General features: G+C 37.7%; 2 protein-coding genes across 2 annotated transcripts; one reads left to right on the top strand and one right to left on the bottom strand.

Moving 5' to 3' along the window:
• Window positions 1–2090: 2090 nt before the first annotated feature.
• On the bottom strand, window positions 2091–2975 carry LOC113318117 (cysteine-rich repeat secretory protein 38-like). The gene has a single exon (XM_026566242.1). It carries the CDS (start codon window positions 2924–2926, stop codon window positions 2156–2158), a length of 771 nt encoding a protein of 256 aa, XP_026422027.1. The 5' UTR covers window positions 2927–2975; the 3' UTR covers window positions 2091–2155.
• A 12584-nt stretch (window positions 2976–15559) lies between these two features.
• On the top strand, window positions 15560–17006 carry LOC113318800 (fatty-acid-binding protein 3, chloroplastic-like). Its single transcript, XM_026567049.1, has 5 exons — window positions 15560–15859; window positions 15943–16047; window positions 16129–16284; window positions 16384–16598; window positions 16721–17006. The coding sequence occupies exons 1-5, from the start codon at window positions 15646–15648 to the stop codon at window positions 16877–16879; spliced, it is 849 nt and encodes a 282-aa protein (XP_026422834.1). The 5' UTR covers window positions 15560–15645; the 3' UTR covers window positions 16880–17006.
• The last annotated feature ends 5111 nt before the right edge of the window (window positions 17007–22117 follow it).

Here is a 22117-nt window from a genome sequence, read left to right as displayed (position 1 = left end):
AGAAACTCTTAGTTGTGGGTGAGATCAGCTAAGGGAATCAAGTGCGCAGTATCCTGCTGGGATCAGAGGCGTAGGGAGTACAACTGTACCTTAGATCAGTGGGAGACTGATTCGGGTTCAACTACAGTCCAGTCCGAAGTTAGCTTGGAGTAGGCTAGTGTCTGTAGCGGCTTAATACAGTGTGTGTTCAATATGGACTAGGTCCCGGGGTTTTTCTGCATTTGCGGTTTCCTCGTTAACAAAATTTCTGGTGTCTGTGTTATTTCAATTTCCGCATTATATTGTTTTATCTTTATAATTGAAATAATACAAGTTGTGCATTAGATCAATCAATTGGAGAATCCGACCTAACGGTTGTTGATTGATATTGATTGACACTTGGATATTGGTCTTTGGTACCATCCAAGTTATTCCTTGTATTTGATTAGTACTTGCAGTTTCTGTTTGAGGAAATCAAATCAAGAGAGAGATACAAACTCGTTGATATACTTTTAATTGATTGAGTCTTGTTGATTCTCTTAAAAGTATATTCGAGTTTTTCCATTCAGATTGCTAAGAGAAATATTGGGTGGTGTTGTTAGACCCCCGCTTTTTCAAACCACGCACAATTTCACTTGTGTTTCTATTTCTCCCAACAGTATTCGAACTGTTACTTCTCCTTTTGGCTTTGTTGTTGCTTTATTTAAACCATGAATATTGTAACTTGAGCGATCCATATATGTATCCTTATATCCCATTCCTTTGAACGTGCGATAAAACAAGATGTCCACCGAACTCCCTGTATCTATTAAGGTTTTATCCATCGCCCATGCATCTTGTACTTTCGCTCCTGCATGTTTTTCTTTGCGTTCTACAGCCACTGTAACCACCAAAGGATCTGTTCGTCTTAAATTCTCTTTTGGTATCTCTTCCGCCGTGTATGTTATACTCTGTTTTTCCCAATCTTTCAGTGGAGAAAGTTTTTCTACCGTCATAATTTTCTTTCCTTAGAAATCACGCTTGTGTATTTTTCCTGTAATTCTTGCATGGAAGTCATCGATAGTAGTTTTGGTTATTAAGTTGCATTGTCATTTCTTACTGCCTTCTTTTGCTTCGATGATTCTTATCATTTTTGTTTTCTTGTTTCAATTAAAAGAAGAACTTCTCTGTTAAGAACTAAAAATTTGAACAATGAGGATGAAATGTCTGAGGTTATTCTTCTGAACTTTTAGGTCCTTTAAACTTTCACCATCACGGTATATCACTCCAAGCTGTTTCCTAGCGCCAAAATGTAGTTGCAGGAAATCCTACAACCACACCCTCAATGAAATCTCAATAACAATTCAAGTGATCATCTTAAAATCCATGTATTCATTCATAAAATCTTCAATATGGTTACAAAAGTTATGAGAAACTTTAACTTGGAGAACAAACAATTTTTCTCTCTCCTAATTTCCAAGTTTAAACTCTCTAAAAGATCTCTCTTTACATGGTCGCTCGGTCCCTTATATAGGGATTTTTTATAGTGGATGACAGCTAATAAAGCCCTTATTTTCGGATCTGGCGTGCGTCATTAACGCACACTTACTTTGACTCTTTTCGCACTTACTCTATAACTTCGCACGATCATCACACTTTACTCGTGATTCTTCTGACGTCATCTGATGCGTCATTCTTGATATACTGAACTCGACAATCTTCGCTCGTTTATTGAATCATCACTTCGCCTTCTTAGTGGGTGTGCAATATTTTGTATCTACAGATCCATCAAAGATGATTGTCAGTCGATCACAAATATGCCTGCAGAATCCAGTTTATTGTCATCTTTGTATAGATTTTAATCCTTTTATCCTGAACATTTGAGCTTGTTGCAGGCGTTTAGTAATATATGTGTTTCCATATCAGCTGATGGTCTGCCGTCAGCCCTTTTTGATGTATTTTTGGAGTTCCCTAGCTATGAACATCTGTTTCCATAGGGTTGGCTATGCTTCTCAAGTATAGCTGATTCGCATTTGTGTGTGGATTTTTTTTTTTTTCACCACTTCAATTAATTACAGTTAAAAGCCACACATCGAAAGCAAATGGTAAAAACTAAATAATTTTGTGTTCAAAATGAGAACTTTATTATAGTGAATGCAAATACAAAATATTGGTATAAAAGCTTAGTAAATGTGACTCAAGGTACGACTGACGATCTGTATGTTATGACTTTAAGCCTGACAAAAGGGTACAATTCATATCGAATGTTGCAGCTTCCACCAATAACTCTGCCACCTCTTTTACCTTCACAACAATTTGGTAACTCATTCAGTGCATCATCTAAACACTTCTTGCAATCACTTGATGACAAATCCCGACTGCATTGAACTAACCCATACAACTTCTCATCAGAATATCCTCCCAACGCCACTTCTCCGGTCGCGAACAGGTTCATGCTGGGAACTACAGCCTTCTCTGATAAACTCGTAATCAAATATCTTACTTTCTTATTAAAAGCATTTGGATCACTTACATTGTTCACATTCAATAAGTAAACCTTGTTTGTACCATCAATCTTACCAAAGAATTTCTCATCTGAGTACTTAACTGCGCAATTATCATACCATATGACAGCTCCTTTGTTGTAAGGACAACGTTTATGAATCTCACTAGTTGCTGTAGCTAAACATGTATTACAATCATGATATTCTACGTCACCTCGGCAAAGTCCGAATCCATTAATACGATCTGCGCCTTCTCCTATAGAGCCAAGACCAAAGCCAGTTGGAGGAACAGTGACAGAGAATGAACTGAATAAAGCCTGCAAATTTGTACCATAAGAACTGGAATAGTTTTGTCCGCCCAAACAGATATGGTATAGTGGATCAGGACTACTTGTGTTTTGGCTAAAGACAATGTGTGCGGAGATAGTGAAAGTGAACAGACAAAAGAGTGGGATTAACTTCATTTTGTGTAAATCGATCTAGTTAATTGGATTCTTGTTTAGAATGTTAATGGTTTTCTGAATGTATTGGTTTAGGAGTTGCTAATGATCATCTTTATATAACTGCAAATAAAAGGAATACTAAATTCATTTGAATGAGTAATCAGCTGCTGCGAATTGACCATCGAGGTCAGTCATGAATTCGTCAACCTTGATTACTCAAGAATTCGTCTATGACGCATTATTAGGTATGGTGAAAACTTCAGATAGTTTATCCATTTTTATGGGTTTCTTTGCCCAATCACTTGATCTTTGCCCAGTTGGTTAAGCAAGCCCGGTATAAGTTGTGAATGCCAGTGACCGACGGTCGGACTCTGGGAATTCAAATTCAAGCCTTGAAAATGCCGTCACGTCTCCGTCCCCACGGTATAATGGTTTATTAAAATTATTATAAGTTGAGAACTTCTTGAATCTTGGTGCAAGAACCTCTTTTCGCATAAAGAACGTTGGAAAAAGTCTTGAGCCTCTAAAAGTATTAAATAGTGGTGCTTAAGTTATCCCGCCATACATTAAAAAAAAAGCAAGGAATATTCATTCAAGCCAACAATGATTTTCAATTGTTGAAACAGTCTTGGGGGTAAAGTAAACACGGCTCCGTGCATTTTGAGGTCTTGCTTCTGATGGATTTGTGTCTGACCAAGAAGATATCAGCTTCCGCCTTAGGATCCAGCTGTATATGAAATGCGAGTTTATGCTGGCTTAGTTTGTTTCAAACTCAGATCATTGTTATCACGAGGTATCACCCAATGACTTTACCATAATATTACAGAAACAACTGCTTATTTTACGGTGTATTGGTATCACATTCACATTGCTTCCCGGAATGTGATTCTGGGCATGGGCGTGTTGAGAGTTTCTCCCATAACTCAGACAGTCGAAAGATAAGTCTCGGGGAAACATAGAATATTTCTTAAATTAATGTCAGGTGGATGGGTTATGGGAGAACAAGTTAAATTAAGAAAATGTTGTCAATTCCATTAAACTACCAATTTCATATTTTAGCATTGAATTGTTCTCTCGTAAGGGAGAACAAGTTAAGTATTAATGTTTTATAGAACTAGTCCTACACGGAGAAGGAAATACATTCGAAACCGGTTTTACAGAACAAAAAAAGGGAAAGGAAATCCATTCCATTAAAATTGATGTTTTAATTACAAGATATGCACCCATATATGCTTTTCTGTGAAATATCGGTTATATGCGTCGAGTTCAAGGAATCCCAATTTATGCATGCGCAATATTTTTTTCCGATAACCATGTAATCCTCATTAGGAAACCATTGTTGTTGAAAGGAGATTGAGTCATCGAGAGGAATTGTAGGTGTGAAATATCGCACAGAGCAAACTCGTAACCTCCCTTCAGCTAAGACAGTCATTAACACGAAGAAGGAAGAAATTAGGCGAAGAATAATAACGCGATAATAAAGAAGAAGGCACGAAGGACAATCACACGACAAGGGCAATGCGACATCAATCAGGAGAAACACGAAGCATCGATGCGACAAGATGTAAGAGGCGACCATAATCCCTAACGCGCGTCACAGCCGGGGTGTCCTGAGAAAGATACTTATATTGGGGTGCAAGAAAATCCAATCCACTCGAGGCCACTGAGAACGAACCACTCAGCGAATAAGTTCTCCGGTAAGCAGGCCAGTGGAGATAGAAGAAGGCCTGGAAACTGTGATACACCCGGTCCAAAGAAACCCCGTTTAGGGTGTGATCTCATGCCTATTAAGCCACATAGGCGAAAAGCATAAGATTGCGACAACACTGGTCGTTGAATAACTGGATGGGAGGAGCCCAACTGAAATGGTTATGGGTGACTTCCTTGAAAGGGCATTTCAGGGGAATATAAATGGATGACACCCTCCACTAGGGAGCTGAATTGTGTCAAAGACGACAATGTGTTGGGGCTTGTTACTCACGGGAGTATCTAAGGCCTGGTATATTATCGCAGAAATAACCTGAGGAGGTAAGAATACTAACACAGTTAAGGCGAGATCGATGGCCAATGACTTGCAAGAGCACATGGAACGGAGATTTCGTCGCCCATTGCTTAAGACCCTACCCAAGGAGACCATAAATCCTTTAAAGTTCTATATGGGGAAGGCGTTAAGACCTTACTTAGGGGGAAATTAAGACCTATAAAGATCGCGGGAATACGAGCAACCAAAGGAGCACGAAAAGAAATCAACGCATGCAAAAGATACGTTGAGGCAATAGAAGGATCGCACCGAGGTAGATGAAATGCGAACCAGTCAAAGCGGGCACATCTCTATCCAGCTAAGCATTAAAATTGAAACAAGTTTTAAGATTCATCATCTAACATGCTAGCATGACTACACTTGCATTCCTTAGAATATCTAATCTGGAAGACAGATCTCCCATATCGGTATTCACATCTATCGCAAAAGATAACTTCGCATTAAAACCCTGGGTTCACGTAAAAAAATATTTACACTCTTTAGCTTCTTAGAATATTTTTCTAATGCACATATAACAATGACATCAACCCCACAGTAGTATTTAAGGCTAAAATCCTCATTCAAAGATGGAAAGCAGAGGCAAGCATGGGGATGTTAAAATTTATATGATTCCCATATTTTGAGTCAGAAACCTTAAATACCATGAGACAAACTTTCTATGAACAACATAAAATGTAGAATAACCTAGTTGCATACATACATTTACTTTGATTTAAAAACTTATAACAACAGGAAAGATACGGACCAAAAGTCATGTTATGCCCCCCAAGCTTGGGAGCGCCCAAACCATCGCACAACATAGGGAAGTGTAGGATCAGAATCTCGCAATGACAATGTTTCAGCGAAATTATCAGTGACACAATACAACAGCGTCGTAGAACAATTTCGGAAATGATAAAATAAATGACGTCAGCTAAGATCACGAGAAAGATATGATAATCCTGCGAAAATTAGAGAGTTTGCGAAATTAATGTCTGTAAGGTTGCGAGAATGTCGCAAACCATACCCGAAAATAAGGGACAGATTAGCTGTCATCCACAATATATTTCCTTATAAATAGTCGTTCGAGTGGTAAAAAGAAAGAGAGATCTTTTTTGAGTAATAAACAAGTAAATAGGAGAGAGAAAGTTTAGAGCAGATATCATTCTTGAGTTCTTTATCTTTTCTTGTAAGAATTTCCAAAAATTAATCAATAAAATTAAGAATACAAACCTAAAATTAGTTGATTAATAATGAAATCATATGAAGAGTGTAGTGTAGGATTTTCTGCAATTACAGGAAGAATGTTTTAAATAGGTCCTTCACGACCCTGACCATCCCTAGATGATTGATGTTCTCCCTCACCACCACCTATAACAGTTGTCCAGTTTTGTCAACTCCATCTTGTCCGACATTCTCAGCAAATTCAGCCTCAATATCAGCATCAGCATCTTCTTCATCGACACCTTCCCCATCAACATCTTCTCCATCAATTTCCTCTTCATCATCAGATTGGTCGCCCTTGATGATATCTTTTTCATCGCTGGATCCGGGTTCCACAAATTCATCTTCGGGCACCGGAACATCAGGAAACTCCCTAGTAGGGAGATCATTCTCGGTAGTAACGCGATCAACAGTATCCTTGGCGACCTAATTGTATACCCTATGCGCCTCGCAACCAACATTGATAAGCTGAGCTTTTTTGCGACGCTTCAACAACGCGTACTTAGCCTCCATAACTTCCTTATATCGCTCAGCTTCAGTTCTTACACGAAGAAGTTCATCATTCTCCAAAGAAATCTGTTGTGAAGAAGAACCATCACCACTTTTGAGCGTCCCAACTCTAGTTGCAACATCTCAAATTTCTCCCTCAGAGAGCTTAGATCGGCATTCAAATTGCTTATGTTCTTATTAAAATTAACAACCTTAATTCTTATTTTCCGTATATAATATTAACAACCTTAATTAAAAGATTCTTAACTTATTTAATTTCGATCCTGGGATTTTCTTCGTGTAGCTATTAAGGAATAACTTTGAAAAATAAAAGATAAACAATATTGCCTATGTTCAAAGTGTGTCGACATCCTTACTTTGTAAGTCCTCTTTCATACTTACACCCTTGAAACCGATTTTCCACACTTCCAAACAAGTTTAGAATTGATTCATATGACTTTCAAGAACTATGCGATTTATTAAGAAACACTCAATCACAAATCATGGGTTTAACGGTTCTACCAAAACAAGTTTCGGTTCTACCTCCATGTGAGTACTGTGCATTGTCACACTAGCTTTCCGAAATTCGGCTGACTAGGTACTAGGATCGGTTCCCCACATATATATATGGTATCTAACTTATATTTGTTGCACATGTCCATAGGATCGGTTCCCCTTTGCCTAAAAACGTGTTGCACATGTTCATAGGATCGGTTCCCCTTTATCCTATAAACCTTGTTGCACCCCATACAAGGATCGATTCCCCTTTGTGATGTACTGCAACTCTTCATAGGATCGGTTCTCCTTTACCCAGATTCGGTCCAGTCAATCACAAACTCGATCATACCTCACAGGTGATTACTTAAGATCGGTTTCACTAATAAAAGTCATACCAATACATAAGTCAGGCCTTTGTGAATAGTTCTACCGAAAACACAAAAAAATCGTGAGCGGTTATACTACACCACACATACTGGATGTTCACAAGATATGCAATAAATAACAATCCCAATAATTCCTGGCAGTTTCCTTTTCGATTCATAAGCAAGTTTATAAACTTACTTCCTTAAAACATATGTAAAAACATTGTTTCCTAGGATGAAATCCTCACCTCATACCCATACATAATCACAGTATCATTTGAACGATTATGTCGATGTCTTATCTACAAAGTTTAATGGTTAAGCAATAAACTTCATATTATATTCCTTAATACTATGTCTATCTAGAGTGTTCATGCTTCGCAGTTTTGTTTTCAATATGCACGACTTGAAAGATATGTTAGGGAATGAAACAGTTCAAGTCAAATATGACTAACCTCAAGTGGAAGGATGATATTGTCGTTGTAGCTTCTTACTTCTTTACTTCTTCAAGTCTTCGCAATACTTGTAATGTCTCATATCCTAATACTTTCAAGCTAACCTATATGAAGTTGACTCTAGTACATAATCAAGCGACTCTTAAATGAGTTTTGATTCACTAAAATATGACAACCAAACTTGACATACCAACGCTTGGTGGGTTCAACCGAGCTATGCTCTAACACAATTGCAAAATGGGACAAGCAATTAAGAACACCATCTTTATGCGCAATCACAAAGTCTAATACTCTTTGGTGTTTCTCTACCCAACTGGCATAATTAGTTGCCGCAACTCTATTCTCCTCAATTTCACCTAAGGCCTTATCAAAATCATCATTGTCCTCAATTCTAAGACGATTCCGAATCTTCTATAGAATAACGCGTAGCTCATGATTCTCCCTTTGACAATCTTGAAGAGCGTTCGCTCCATTATCAATAGCCTCATTCCTTTCATCTATCAGCGTCTCCTTGTCAACATTCAACTGAGTGATAATACCCCGAAGATGTTTTACACAACGCCTGGAAGATCCTAAAACAACAAACAACTTCCTAAGCTCAAGTTTAAGACATCCATATTTTTGCTTGTAATCCTCAGTATCATCTTCTAAGTCATCTTCCTCATTCTCAGCCAACATAAAACTTTGACTAAGAGAGTTAAAATGAACCAGAAGAGCTTCTCTATCTAAATTCGCAACAACAGCAAAATCAGACAGATTGAAAACCTATGCAAAGAAACCTCACAACCCTCAAATAAGAGAGATACCCCTAAAACAACCCCATAAAAATGAAGATGAAAACGAAAGAATGTGAAGACCTACCTATCAGAGTATCATTTCGAATTCGAGAAGCCTTAACCGCACTCGCAATGGAAGATAGTTCTCCATTGAGTCTGTCGCATTCCTTCTGGAGAATGGAGATGTCGCCTTGAAGACTTATAACTTCATCTTTAAGGGAAGAAATATGAGAAAACTCTGCGATAATCCTCAACCTAAGCGATCTCGCGACACACATTCTAAAAAAATGACTAGACAATATCAGAAGGGCAACATAACAAACTAAGAAGTAAAGTTACCAGATAGAGAACTTACCAAATAACCAAACGCAAGATGTTGATCAAGAGAAATTGGAGTGAAATTCCCATTCAGATTGAGAGGCACCAATAGAAGGGAGAGAAGCAAGATTTAATGCTAACTCGCGAACATCAGCAAGGCTAGGGTCAGACATGGAAAACTGATCAATAGAAGCTATCTTAGAAGAAAAATCCACGGAAGCACCCTCAGAGGTAGATTTTGCAGATGATGTCGCACGAGAAGAATGAGTGAAACCGCTTGATCCCATTCCTCTATCAGAATCTGCGATAAAGAACTTATCGAGAGAAGAAAGCTCGATATGAGCATCAATGTTTGCTGAGACAGATGTATTGACAAATCCTGAGGTCAAGGGGTTAACAACATGAACAAGGGGTTTACCTTTTGATGCACCCCTAGACTTCAACCTAGTATGCCCGAACTTACTGAATTTTGCTCTCTTAGGCGAAGCAGGATAATCCTCATGGCATGGATCTTTACCGTCACCCACAAGACCATCTCCCTCTTAAACCTGTTCTTCTTCGCCCTGTTCTTGGCCTTCATATCCCTCATCATCAGGAAGAGACTAAACAAACAAAAATTCAATAAGGAAACGGAAGAAAGAAACTCATATACAAAGCAATAACATACATTACCTTTTGTGGACACGAAGATCTTTTTCCCAACTTCGCCTCAGTCAGTTCCTTCTTCTTCCTTTCAGCAGCAAGCTTCGCCTTATTCTCGAGCGAAGTAATTTCCTTCGCCAACTACAAGCTCAAAAGAGATATTTAAAAAAGAGAAACGAAATGAAATAAAAGCAAAAACTAGGAAAGAAACACATACACAATCTTCTCGGTCATGCGAGCTAAACTTCCAAGGACAGTATGCAAGAGCACCAAGCCCCACAAGTGAAGCGCCAGGAGCAGCACAGAAACACCCATTTGGATTGCGACCCCACTGAAGAGGACCCTCAATAATCAAATAAAACTTCATCCAGCTAGGATCACTTGAATGGCGAAGGAATCTATTAGAATAACTATGTTGATCCACAAGCGCCATAAATCTCTTCATACCATCCTTCAACTTCGCCCGATTCAAGCGAATGCCCCAACACGATCCATCTTTCATAGACCAGTTCACGTTATATCGCTGAAAGAAAGACTCAACAATACAATCTTAGGGATCATAAGGTTCCACTATGTCCGAACAAAAAGATTTCCCTTCACCAGTCGCACGATGTGAAAATTCCCGGATAATGCGAATGGCATCCCCACTCAGCTGATACACGACACGACCAATCCTTGCAAGAATCTGGTAGAATAAAGGAACCTATGGATCAAAAAGAGGAAAAGGAAGACCAACTTTCAGTTGAACAAATGCGACATGTATACGGTTCGCATTCCACGACCCCTCCAAAATCACCTTTTCACTCAAAGAGACAGCAGGGGATGAACCGGGAGGCACAGTAATCGAGAAACTTTATCCTCTAACGCCGTCTGATAATCTTTAAGAATATCAACCCACTTCTTGGCGGGATTGCATTTTGTGCTGCAAAAAAAACACGGAGAAAAGATGGGGATGGCAAAATTCCAAAAAAAAAAGGCCATGATGGAAGGAAAAATAAAGTCATAACCTCAAAATGACAAACTGAGGCAAAATCAACAACATGAGCAGGTACATCATGATCCTCCATAGGTAACCAGAGATATAAAAGCCGGAAGAAAAAACTCAAACAGAGAAGATGAACAGAAGAGAGAGGATAAAAATAAAAACTACCCTCTTTTTACCTCTCTATTAGATATTTATCCGAAAAAAGCAGTAAAGACGTGCCGCTTGAAAAGGAAGGAACCGCTAACACGTATAGCAGTTACGCGGAATTTATGGAGACATGTCGGGTGAAGAAAGAGACAATGAAAAGACAAGTCTGACACGAAGCATTGACTAAGGATTCTAGCATTATTCCATTATAGAAGAACAACGCGAGAAGAGGCAAAATGTAGGGGCGAAATATCGCACAGAGCAAACTCATAACCTCGCTTCAGCTAAGACAGTCATTAACACGAAGAAGGAAGAAATTAGGTGAAGAGTAATCACGCGATAATAAGGAATAAGGCACGAAGGACAATCACACGACAAGTACAATGCGACATCAATCAGGAGAAACACAAAGCATCAATGCGACAAGACAAGGACAACTCTCAAAAGCCTGGAGAGTAAGACAAACTGATACCAAATCCTTCTTTAGAGATCTTACATGTGAACATGGTTGTCTTCTACTGATATATCTGCCTATATATAGATCCACATAGTCAAGAGAGAGGACATGTGAGGAGAGAAAGATAGAAGAGATTTCAGTCAAGTAATAGAGAAAAAAACCACTTCAAAAGAAAAGGAATGAAACCATTAGAGTTGAGCTTTGTATATCATCTCCATTGTTGTTATTTATACCTTTGTGATATTGGTAAGAACATCATATTCTCAATATAGAGTTTGTGTGAAGATTATATTAGCGTCAAGTGGTGTATAATATCATTAATGTTTGAGTTTGTCTTCATGACTTAGACTTAGTGTTCTTATCATCTTATTGGGTGTACTTAGGAATGAATATTTGGTTGTAGTTTGCAGCTTGCTTTCAATGCATCCATACTGCTGAGAAATCTTGATCACTTAAGACCATGAGATTTTGATAATTTATATATTCATTAGCAGCAGCTTTAATTGGAGTAGGTTGGGATATGAATTAGGAATCTGATTACATAATTTCATATTCAACTTCAGATAACACCTCATAGCATTCTTCATAATCCTTTTACTGGTGGTATAAAAGTCTAGGTGCTGACCAGTTGACGGATGTAGTTGCGGAAAATCCCACAACTACACCCGTTAAGATGATAATAACACAAAGCCTAAGTCATGGAAATTAACTCAAACATTAATGATATTATACACCACTTTGACACTAGTATGATCTTCTTCAAACACTTTGTATTGAATGTGTGACGTTCTTATAATGATTACAAGGGTATTTAATACACAACAATGGAAGAAGTAAAGCTTAGAGTGAACTTTAATGGCCTCTTTTTTTTTTCTATGAGTGTTTCTTAGCTTTCTTTTACTTCACTGAATTATCTTCCAACCTCCATATATCTTTACCATTTGAATCCTTATATAGGCAAATATATCAGTAAAAGACAATTGAGGATCACATGTAAAATCTCTGTTTGCTGATCTTATTTCAGTTTGTCTTATTCGCCAGGACTTGGGGAGATGTCGATGTCTCTCGCGTTGTTATTTCGTTTTCTTCTTGATGAATGTCGTGTGGTAGGCATCGTGTAACTGATCCTCGCGCTTCTTTCTTGCTGTCGCACAATTACTCTTCACCTAATCTTCTTTTCCTCGTGTTGGTGGTTGTCTTGGCTAAGGCGGGGCTGTGGATTTGCTCTGTGCGATATTTCGCCCCTACATTTTGCCTCTTCTCGCGTTGTTCTTCTGTAAGTGGAATAATGCGATAACCCTAGATTCCCATTATGACTTTATTTCTTATTTTACCCAACATTTTTTCGGTTTTCCCATATGATTATTTCCACATGCAGTAACTCCTCTTCTTTTCGATTGACACATCTAGGTTTCCATTTTGACCGGTTACTGCTATAGCCGGTTCACATGTGTAGGATCAGAATCTCGCAACAATATTTCAGTGAAATTATCAACAACACAACAGCGTCGCATAACAATTTCAGAAGCGATATAATAAACGACGTTAACCAAAATCATGAGAAAGATATGACGATCCTGCGAAAATTAGATAGTTTGCGAGATTGACATTTGTAAGGTTGCGAGAATGTCGCAAACCATGTCCGAAAATAAAGGACAGATTAGCTGTCATCCACTTTGTATTTTCCTATAAATAGTCGTTCAACTGAGAAGAAAGGAGGGAGATCTTTTTTGAGTGAGAAACAAGTAAATATGAGTGAGAAAGTCTAGAGCAGAGGTCATTCTTGATTCCTTTATCTTTTCTTGTAAGAACATTCAATGATTGATCAATAAAATTAAGAGTGTAAATCTAAAAATGAGTTGAGCAATAATGAAATCATATGAGGGGTGTAGTGTAGGATTTCCTGCAACTACAGCATGTTTCAATAAATACTTTTGGAGAGAGAGAGAGAGAGACTTATCTTCGTCTTTTTCATCTTACATCTCCTTCTTCTCTGCTTAAAGGATCTTCCTCTGTGAAGTTTGTTTGTTTGCAAGATTTGCCACTACGTTGCCACTCCACTGAACTAAAGCTCGAGAAGGCTTGAGCTGAGACAAAACTTCATAAACAAAAGGTCGTCTCGTGTCATATAGTGGAAGACGCAACCCGAGTTCAAGATGGCCTTTGGTGATTATAGTCTCTTCGGGAAAATGAGAAAACTTGTCAACCAACTCATTATTCAATGAACCTTTCTGACCCGATAAAAGCTGAATTTTGAAATCATGAAGATTATAATCCTCCTTTATCTGATCAATGAACTGAGCATCGGTAAGGTTATTGTCGGATCTCTTCTCATCCCTACATGCAAAAGTGGGAGAATAATCGGAATAGATAGAATTAAGGGCGCGATAATCATGATGAGAAGGACTACCAACGGAGAACAAAGAATCGACAGGAACACTATCCTCGTCCAAAAACGTGTAACTTACACACCTTTTCTCTGTCATGGAAGGAGATGAAGAATCCATTTAGAGAACAGTTGCAGAATGAAAGCCGATAACAGAGATGACGAAGAACAGACTCAACAACAACAACAAAACGAAAGAAATGGAATAACTGAAGAAACAATGAAGGGTGAGGGAATGGAAAGAAGATTTCAGAGAATGTTGGGAAGTGAATGAGGAAAGAGGGATGAATCGAGAACAAAGAGAATCATGGTTTATCTCTTGCTTTTATAGCATGAGTAGTTGTAACCGGCGGAGAGGATAACAGGTAATAAAAGGAGAGATAGTGGGGGGACAAGAGGATGGAAAACACGGCTTGGCCAGAGTCGTGGGAGTCGAAGCAGTTTCTCCCCCTCGTGCCAAACACATGAGTGGAAGAATGGGCATAAATGTAGTGGCATATAAATGATCGGCACATGTGGCATGATCCTAAGCAACGACCCACCAAAGAAAATGTAAGAAGAAACACGAAATCATCTCCAAGAAATAACATCTCACCCAAGCTCACGAGAACTAGGCACGTGTAAATGAGGAAATCGTATCTGGAAAAGGTCGGGAATCTAGGCACTAAATGCACTGACAAGACATGGGACAGTTGCAGAAGAGTCAAGTCAAGGTGGGATCCAAGGATAAGGATAAGATATTAGGATCGGGAGGAATCACGACGTTGGATCAAGCTTGTAGAGGACCTTAACATCGGGTAGGGACAACACCAAGGCATGCAAGCTATATCAGAGGACCCATCTCTCGCGAGGAAACGGAAGAAAGGACCAGATGTCGGAAGGAAGCCAAGGAACACACACGCAGAAAAGACCATCAAGAAAGATAAGATGTGACAAACATTGTATTCTTATTGTATAAGCATCTCATCCTATAAATATAAACCCTTGTAGTGAGAGAAGGAAGGCAAGTTGTAAGTAAGTAAGGAGTTAGAGAGAGGTTTATCATTCAATTTTGCCTTGTAATCTTGAGAGAAATAATAAGATCATCCTTTCTCCCCCGTGGACGTAGGTAATCATGCCGAACCACGTATATCTTGTGTTGTTCTAAATCTTTACTTGCTTATATTATCTTCATTTCATGTTGATTGTTGGATGTAGTTGTAGATCTTTTTACACCTACAATAATTAAGGTTTGACTAGTCGGAAAAAAAGTCGAAAGGGAATCCAACGCTAACCTGTTTTTTTCTCCTCGCCGAGCTCGACACCGAGGTGAAAAAAAAATCATCCATATTATTAGATTTCCACTAAATCTAATCAAACAAACAAAAAAAAAAAGACAAATGAATTTACCAAAAATCACCAAAAAAATATATTACTAATATAGATTTAATGGACTCAACGACGATTAAACCATTTAGCCTTCAAGAAAAATGAGGAAGAAACAAAAAAGAAATATTGTTAAAGGCGGGTATCAATTTTGCTAGGGTTTGTTCCAATGCATAAATCCAATAACAAGGATTGTGTTGTTTCACATGGATTGGTACCGCTTTAATTTAGAAATTATGCCAAGAAAAGGTAGAACTTGATTTTTTAATATTCTTTTGAACTTTTTTTTTTTAATTAAATTATGTTTTTTTTTTTTTAAAAGAATTAAAAGGCAGTCTAGTCATTTACTACCACTAGTCACTAGGCCTTTACCCCTCAACATTTGATTGCCATGGGCCATGGGCTAATAAAAAACACTTCCAAAAAGTTCTAAGTCCATAAACCAAAACTTTTAGTTGGACTTGGAACCAGAATGGAATTTGGTTTCGGTTCTAAATTGTATGCTTTTTACATTATGGGACTGAATTTTGTAACTATACCACCAATTGAAATCCCAAATGAAATTTCTCATAGCCATGATTTGACCAAAAAGAAAAAAAGAAAATCTTGCAAAATGGGTGTTGTTGCATCTCCATTTTCATCATCAATCCTACTCGCAAACTCAATTTCAACACAAAACACTAAAGTTAAAGCCAAAAGATGTTCAACTGCAACAATTCAATTATCAGCCTTATCCACATTTACTTGCATTCATTCATTTACACCCACATTTCATAAAGTCAAGAGATCTCTTCTTTCAACTAATTTCTCTCCCAAAGCTTCTTCTGGTAAGTACTAATTGCTCACTCAACAACAAATCCACATTTTCTTTAGGAGTTTAAGGAGTTTGAATTTTGATTTCTTACTGTAGTTGGAAGTGTAGAAGAATACACCGTTGAGCCTACGACTGATGTGAAGTTTCAGAAATCATTAACTCTTCCCGGATGCTCTAATTCACTGTCATTGCTTGGTTCAGGTTAGTTAGTTCTCTTTTTATTGCTCATTGTGTTGTTATCTACTCGAATTCGTGACAGCATGACTCAAAATACTAATGCAGGCTACAGGGAGAAGAAAATCGCGATAATTGGGGTCAAAGTATATGCTGCGGGTTTCTATGCGAATGAATCTATTAAAGAAACTTTGAATGCTTGGAAAGGACGATCGGCTACTGATATTCAAAGAGATTCGTCTTTGTATGACTCTATTTTTCAAGGTATGAGGGATTTTTGTTAAGTTTGTTCGTGTAGAAAATATATGAATTAATCTTCTGCAGATTGTGCTAATCGATGTGTCGTTCGTTTTATGTGATAAGCTCCCCTGGAGAAATCACTGCAGATAGTTCTAGTGAGAGATGTCGATGGTAAGACATTCTGGGATGCCTTAGATGAAGCCATCTCACCCAGAATTAAAGTACCCAAGCCTGTTGATGAATCTGCACTATCTACATTCCGTAGCACCTTTGAGGGGCGTCCTCTCAAGAAAGGCACTCTCATATTCTTAACTTGGTTAGATCCAACAAAGATGATTGTAAGTGAATCACAAATGTGCTCGCAGAATTAGTTACTTTATTTCCATCTTTGTGTGGATTTTATCTTAAAGTTTAAGCTTGTTAACATTTAGTAATGATGGTTTTTGGTGGGTGTTTCCAGGTTTCCATATCATCTGATGGTCTTCCATCAGCTGTGGATGCTACAATCGATTCGACAAATGTAACTTCAGCCCTTTTTGATGTATTTTTTGGGAATTCCCCAGTTTCGCCGACCCTTAAAACATCAGTTTCCAATGGGTTGGCTATCCTACTCAACTAAATTAAATTCTTTGCAACAGCGTGTAATAGATTCAGTCTTCTAATTTGTATGTGGATTTTTGTTTTTCAGTTTCATCACTTCGATTACAATTACTAACTATTTGAAATCAAGATATTTGTTAAAGCTAGTTTGATTGTATCTGCTGAAGCACCTTCACAACCTAGCGTGACCTTAGGGGGTCTCATGGAAGGCTAGCTCTGATTCAAGGCACATTAAAGTCTGTGATTCGAGGTATTATTCAAAACTGATTCACACATTATACGAGCAATACTCTTAGAATTTAATCACACACTGATAAGTATCACGACCGTATAGATCAACTGAAACAGTTCCGAAACATTCTGCTAACAAAAATTAAAGGCACGAGGTAAATTTTTTTAAGTTCAAAAATGTAAAGTTTTGGTTGTGCACGTACTGATTATCTCGATCCTTGCTGTGTGCATCATGTTCTTGTTCTCGTACCTACTAAACTTCTGTCGACATAAGCTTCCATATTCCATTTGTCACTTGCAATGTGCTGGATTCTGGTAACTTTACATTCTCCACGCGACCTGTCATATAAAACTAAATAAAAAATGCTTGCAATTGATTCCCCAGTTACGAATAAAACATCACCATTCTCAAATTCCCATAGTAATTTCACACGGTAAATGAGGGTTTTAGATTCAAACCTTGGGATCCAACTCCCAAGGCGGACAGTGAACAATTTACTCCATGATTCCTGCACATTGTAATTCTTCATCACCCATACTTCAATACTATAGAGAGCATATGCTTGTAGCATTATGCAAAGACACCCTCCTAAAATACCCAATGCCTTGTGAGTATATGCTAAATTGTACTTATTCAAACATCCATCGACCTGTGGGGTGACAGCTATTTCTTTGAATTTCTCGCCACGGATATCTAGAGAAACAATGCATGTTTTCTTGGATCCAAGTTGTTGTTGGAGTTTTGGTTAAACTTAAACTATGGAGTAATGATATTAGTGGGTCATTATTAGTCCTGGTCTTAAGGGACGTTTAAGTTGTTCATGCACACGTCTGTTAGTAGGTGTACGAAGTGGTCTTGTAAACCATAGTGTGTCCTCGTAATTAGGATCGTTGGCTGTTGCGAACGTGGTTTTGTTTGTGGAGTTAGTGCAGGTTAATTGAGTCGTGTTTGTAGGAGTTAAATATCGCACACGATAATAATTACGCGAAGTAAAAAATACAACCTGAGCGAATAGCATTGCACATAGCAAAGTTGAGATGACGCACCAGATGATGTCAGCAAAGTCACGAGTAAAGTGTGAAGAATTATGCGAAGAAGTATGCTATGCGAAGATGAGCGATTGTATATGAGCGAATATGTCGCATAGTGATCCCGAAAATAATGGGATTCTTAGCTGTCATCCACTATGTAAAATCCTATATAAAGGAGAGAGTCATTGTTTCTGGGAGTATTCTAGGACAAGTCTTGGAAAAGAAATAGGAAGAGAGAGAAAGTGATCTTGGGTTTCAAGTAGAATTGTTGTAATACCTGAATCATTCTTGTAAACATTCTTAATCTTTGGTTAATAAAATAAGATTTCATAATGACCACCTAGAGATTGAATCAGTTATTGTGGAGTGTAGTTGCAAGATTTCTTACAACTATATTTTTGGTGCTAGAAAACAGCTCTGGATGTTAATTCCTGTTAATAGATCTGAAATTCATAAGGGATACATGAAGACAACAAGAGTCAAACTAATTCAAGAAAGAGGCAGAGATATACAGTGTAATAACATAACTAAAGCATCAATTTTTGAGGCAGATTTTCAAGCGACGATAACCGGGAGAATTCATAAAAGAAATTACGAAGGCAAGAAGATGGAAATGGTAAAGAAAGAATTACCATTACAAGATTGGGAAAAGGTGAAGATTTCCTTTGCGGCAGATGAAATTCCAGAGGAAAACTTACAGCGAGCAGATTCATTGGGAATTACGGTCACAGTTGAGCGAGAAAACATTATTGCAAACCAGAGGACATTTGAAGGATGGGCGATTGATAAGACATTGATAGATACATGAAGTGCAGTTGATATATTATTTTATCGCACATTCAAAGCAATGGGATATAAAGTTGCAGAAATGACACCTACAGCCTATAATGTTCATGGATTCAATAGAGAAGTTACAAAGCCAAAGGGAGAAATCGTGACGCGAATATTACTGGGAGAGGTTGAAACAAAGATAACACTATGTGTGATTGACATTGAGTCACCATACAACATGTTGTTGGGAAGACCATGGGTACATGGATAAAAGGCGGTAGCATCAACGTTACATCAATGCATCAGGTTTCCAATTCCAAACGGTATAGGTGAAATCAGAGGAGACATTAAGGCTGCGAATATTTGTAATCAATTAGATGTGCGGAATTATGAAGGAGGAGCCAAAAAACGAATGGATCGATGGAGAAAAGCCAAACAACAAAGGAAAGAGGAGGAATTTTGAATATACATGATAAGAGCGAAAGAAGGAAAAGGAATACCATGCGAAGAACCAGCGGAGGAAGGTGGACGAAGTAAAGAAACTAAGGAACCAATACCTATGGGAGAACCGAAAGCGAATTTTACCGCAACAGAACCAACAAAAAAGATAAATATAGAAACTGAAGAAGAACCAAAAATATTAAGAATTGGAAAAAACAATAAGCATTCTGCGAGAATATAATGATATTTTCGCATGGAGTATGGAAGAAATGCCTGGAATAGATCCGTTTGTCGCATGTCATAAATTAGACATTAAGAAGAATGTAAAGTCGTTCAAGCAAATGATAAGGAAAATTGCAACTGATTATCATCCTAAAATAGAAGCAGAACTACAAAAGATGTTAGATGCAGGAATTATAAGGGAGACAAAATATCCAGAATGGATAGCAAATATGGTGGTGGTACCTAAAAAGGAAAAAGGAATTAGGATTTGCATAGATTTTACAGATTTAAACAAAGCATGCCCTAAAGACAGTTTCCCTTTACCCGAAAATGTCGTTTGGGTTGAAGAATGCCGGTGCGACTTATCAAAGAACGATGCAAAAAGTATTCGAAAAATGGATACATAAAACATTGGAGGTCTATGTAGATGATATGCTAATTAAAAGAAAAGAGGCGAAAGATCATGTTGATGATTTGCAAGCAATATTTGAACAGATGTGAACATTCAATATTAAAGTAAACCCAGAAAAATGTATAATTGGTGTATCATCAGGAAAATTATTAGGCTATATTATATCCAAGGAAGGAATACAAGTTGATCCGGAGAAGGTACAAGCGATGAGAGATATGCCACCACCTGCGACAGTCAAAGATGTTCAAAAGTTAAATGGGCTGATAGCATCATTGGGAAGATTCATTGCAAGATCTTCGGACAAATGCAAACACTTTTTCAATATATTAAAGAAGGTAACTAAATTTGAATGGACAATGGAGTGCGACAAAGCATTGCAAAGCATAAAAGATTATTTGGTAAACTTATCCATTATGCAAAAGTCGAAGCAGGGAGAAGAACTGTTATTGTATCTAGCATCAACATCCCATGCATTAAGTGCAGTACTGTTACGATCAGAGGAAGGTGTAGAAAACCGATATATATTACATAAGTAAAACATATAACTCCGCAGAAAAAAATTATTCAAAAATCGAAAAGTTGATTCTCGCACTGGTATATGCATCATTCAAGCTTCGCATCTATTTTCAAGCTCACAAAATTAAAGCATTAACAAGAGTACCAATTGAAAATGCAATGAAGAATTCGAAGAGGTCAGGAAGAATAGAGAGGTGGAATGCACAATTAGGAAATTTTGAGATTGTTTATGCAATCTTATCTTCACCAAAATCTCAAGTTACCGCAGAGTTTCTTGCAGAATTTCCAATAGAAGAAGATGAATATGTAGAAGAAATGATGGAGGTGGATGAAGAACATAGAAATCCTAATGATTTATTAACTGGGCGAAATCCAAACAGATGGGAGATATTGGTGGATAGATCCTCCAATGGAGAAGGAAATGGGATTGGTATTGTAGTCATTTCACCAACGGGAGCGAGAATGGCTTACTCATTCAGATTGGACTGCACATCCACAAATAATGAAACTGAATATGAAGCAGTCGTCCACGCACTAAGATTAGCAATTGAAATGAAGATTGAGGATGCGCGAATAACAAGTGATTCCCAGTTGGTAATTCGTCAGATAAAAGGCACATATAGTACTAATGAACCATTTTTGCAAAAATATAGGAGATTGGTTATGGATTTAGCAATGCAAATACCAAAAATAAGTTGGAGACATATAGAGAGAAAAGATAATAGACTTGCAGATGCATTGGCATTCATACCATCAATGTTAGTAGATCCGGTCGCAAGGAATATAAAAATACAAACACTATTATTACCATCTATAGAAAAGGGTGAAGAAGTGCAAACATATGTGATGATCATAGACGATACACAAGCAGAAAATGTGAGCGATGATAAAGATTGGAGAACTGAGATATACTCTTATTTAGAGAAGGGAATTTCCGAAGAAAAGATTAGAGGCACACAAATTAAAAAGTCGTGCGACAAATTATGAATTAAGGGATGGTGTTCTTTATAGAAGGTCATTCCTTGGACCTTCGCTCATATGTCTTAGGCGAAAGGAAGGAATCGAAATTCTAAAGGCATTACACTACGAACCATAGTGGAGGAAGATCACTCGGATACAGAGCAAAAATACAGGGCTATTACTGGCCATATATATTCATGAAGATGCAAAACAAGTTTCCAGCAGATACATGCACCTGGGGCTATGATTAATACATCAACAAATGTGTGGCCCTTCGGAAAATGGGGAATAGATATTGTTGGACCATTTATACCAGGAACAGGACAAAAAAGATTCCAAATTGTCGCAACAGATTATTTCACTAAATGGGCAGAAGTAAAAGAAGTTCAACATATACCCGATAAAGACATCTTCACATTCATTTTTGAAAATATTATATGCCGATTTGGCATTCCTGCAAAATTGGTGTCTGATAATGGGAAGCAGTTTGAAGGCGAGAATATAACAATGCTGCTCAATGCGTTCAAAATTCAAAGTGGAAAATCTACTCCTTTATATCCTCAAAGTAATGGATAAGTAGAAGCTACAAACAAAACAATCGCAGACAATCTGAAGAAAAAGTTATAAGGGCACAATAAAGGATGGTGCGAACAAGTACATAATGTAGTATGG

This window comes from Papaver somniferum, chromosome 10 (assembly GCF_003573695.1).
Source record: "Papaver somniferum cultivar HN1 chromosome 10, ASM357369v1, whole genome shotgun sequence".
In the NCBI taxonomy this organism is placed as follows: domain Eukaryota; kingdom Viridiplantae; phylum Streptophyta; class Magnoliopsida; order Ranunculales; family Papaveraceae; genus Papaver; species Papaver somniferum.
Note: the sequence above shows the minus strand (reverse complement) of the source record. Positions and strands in the feature narration are given on the sequence as shown.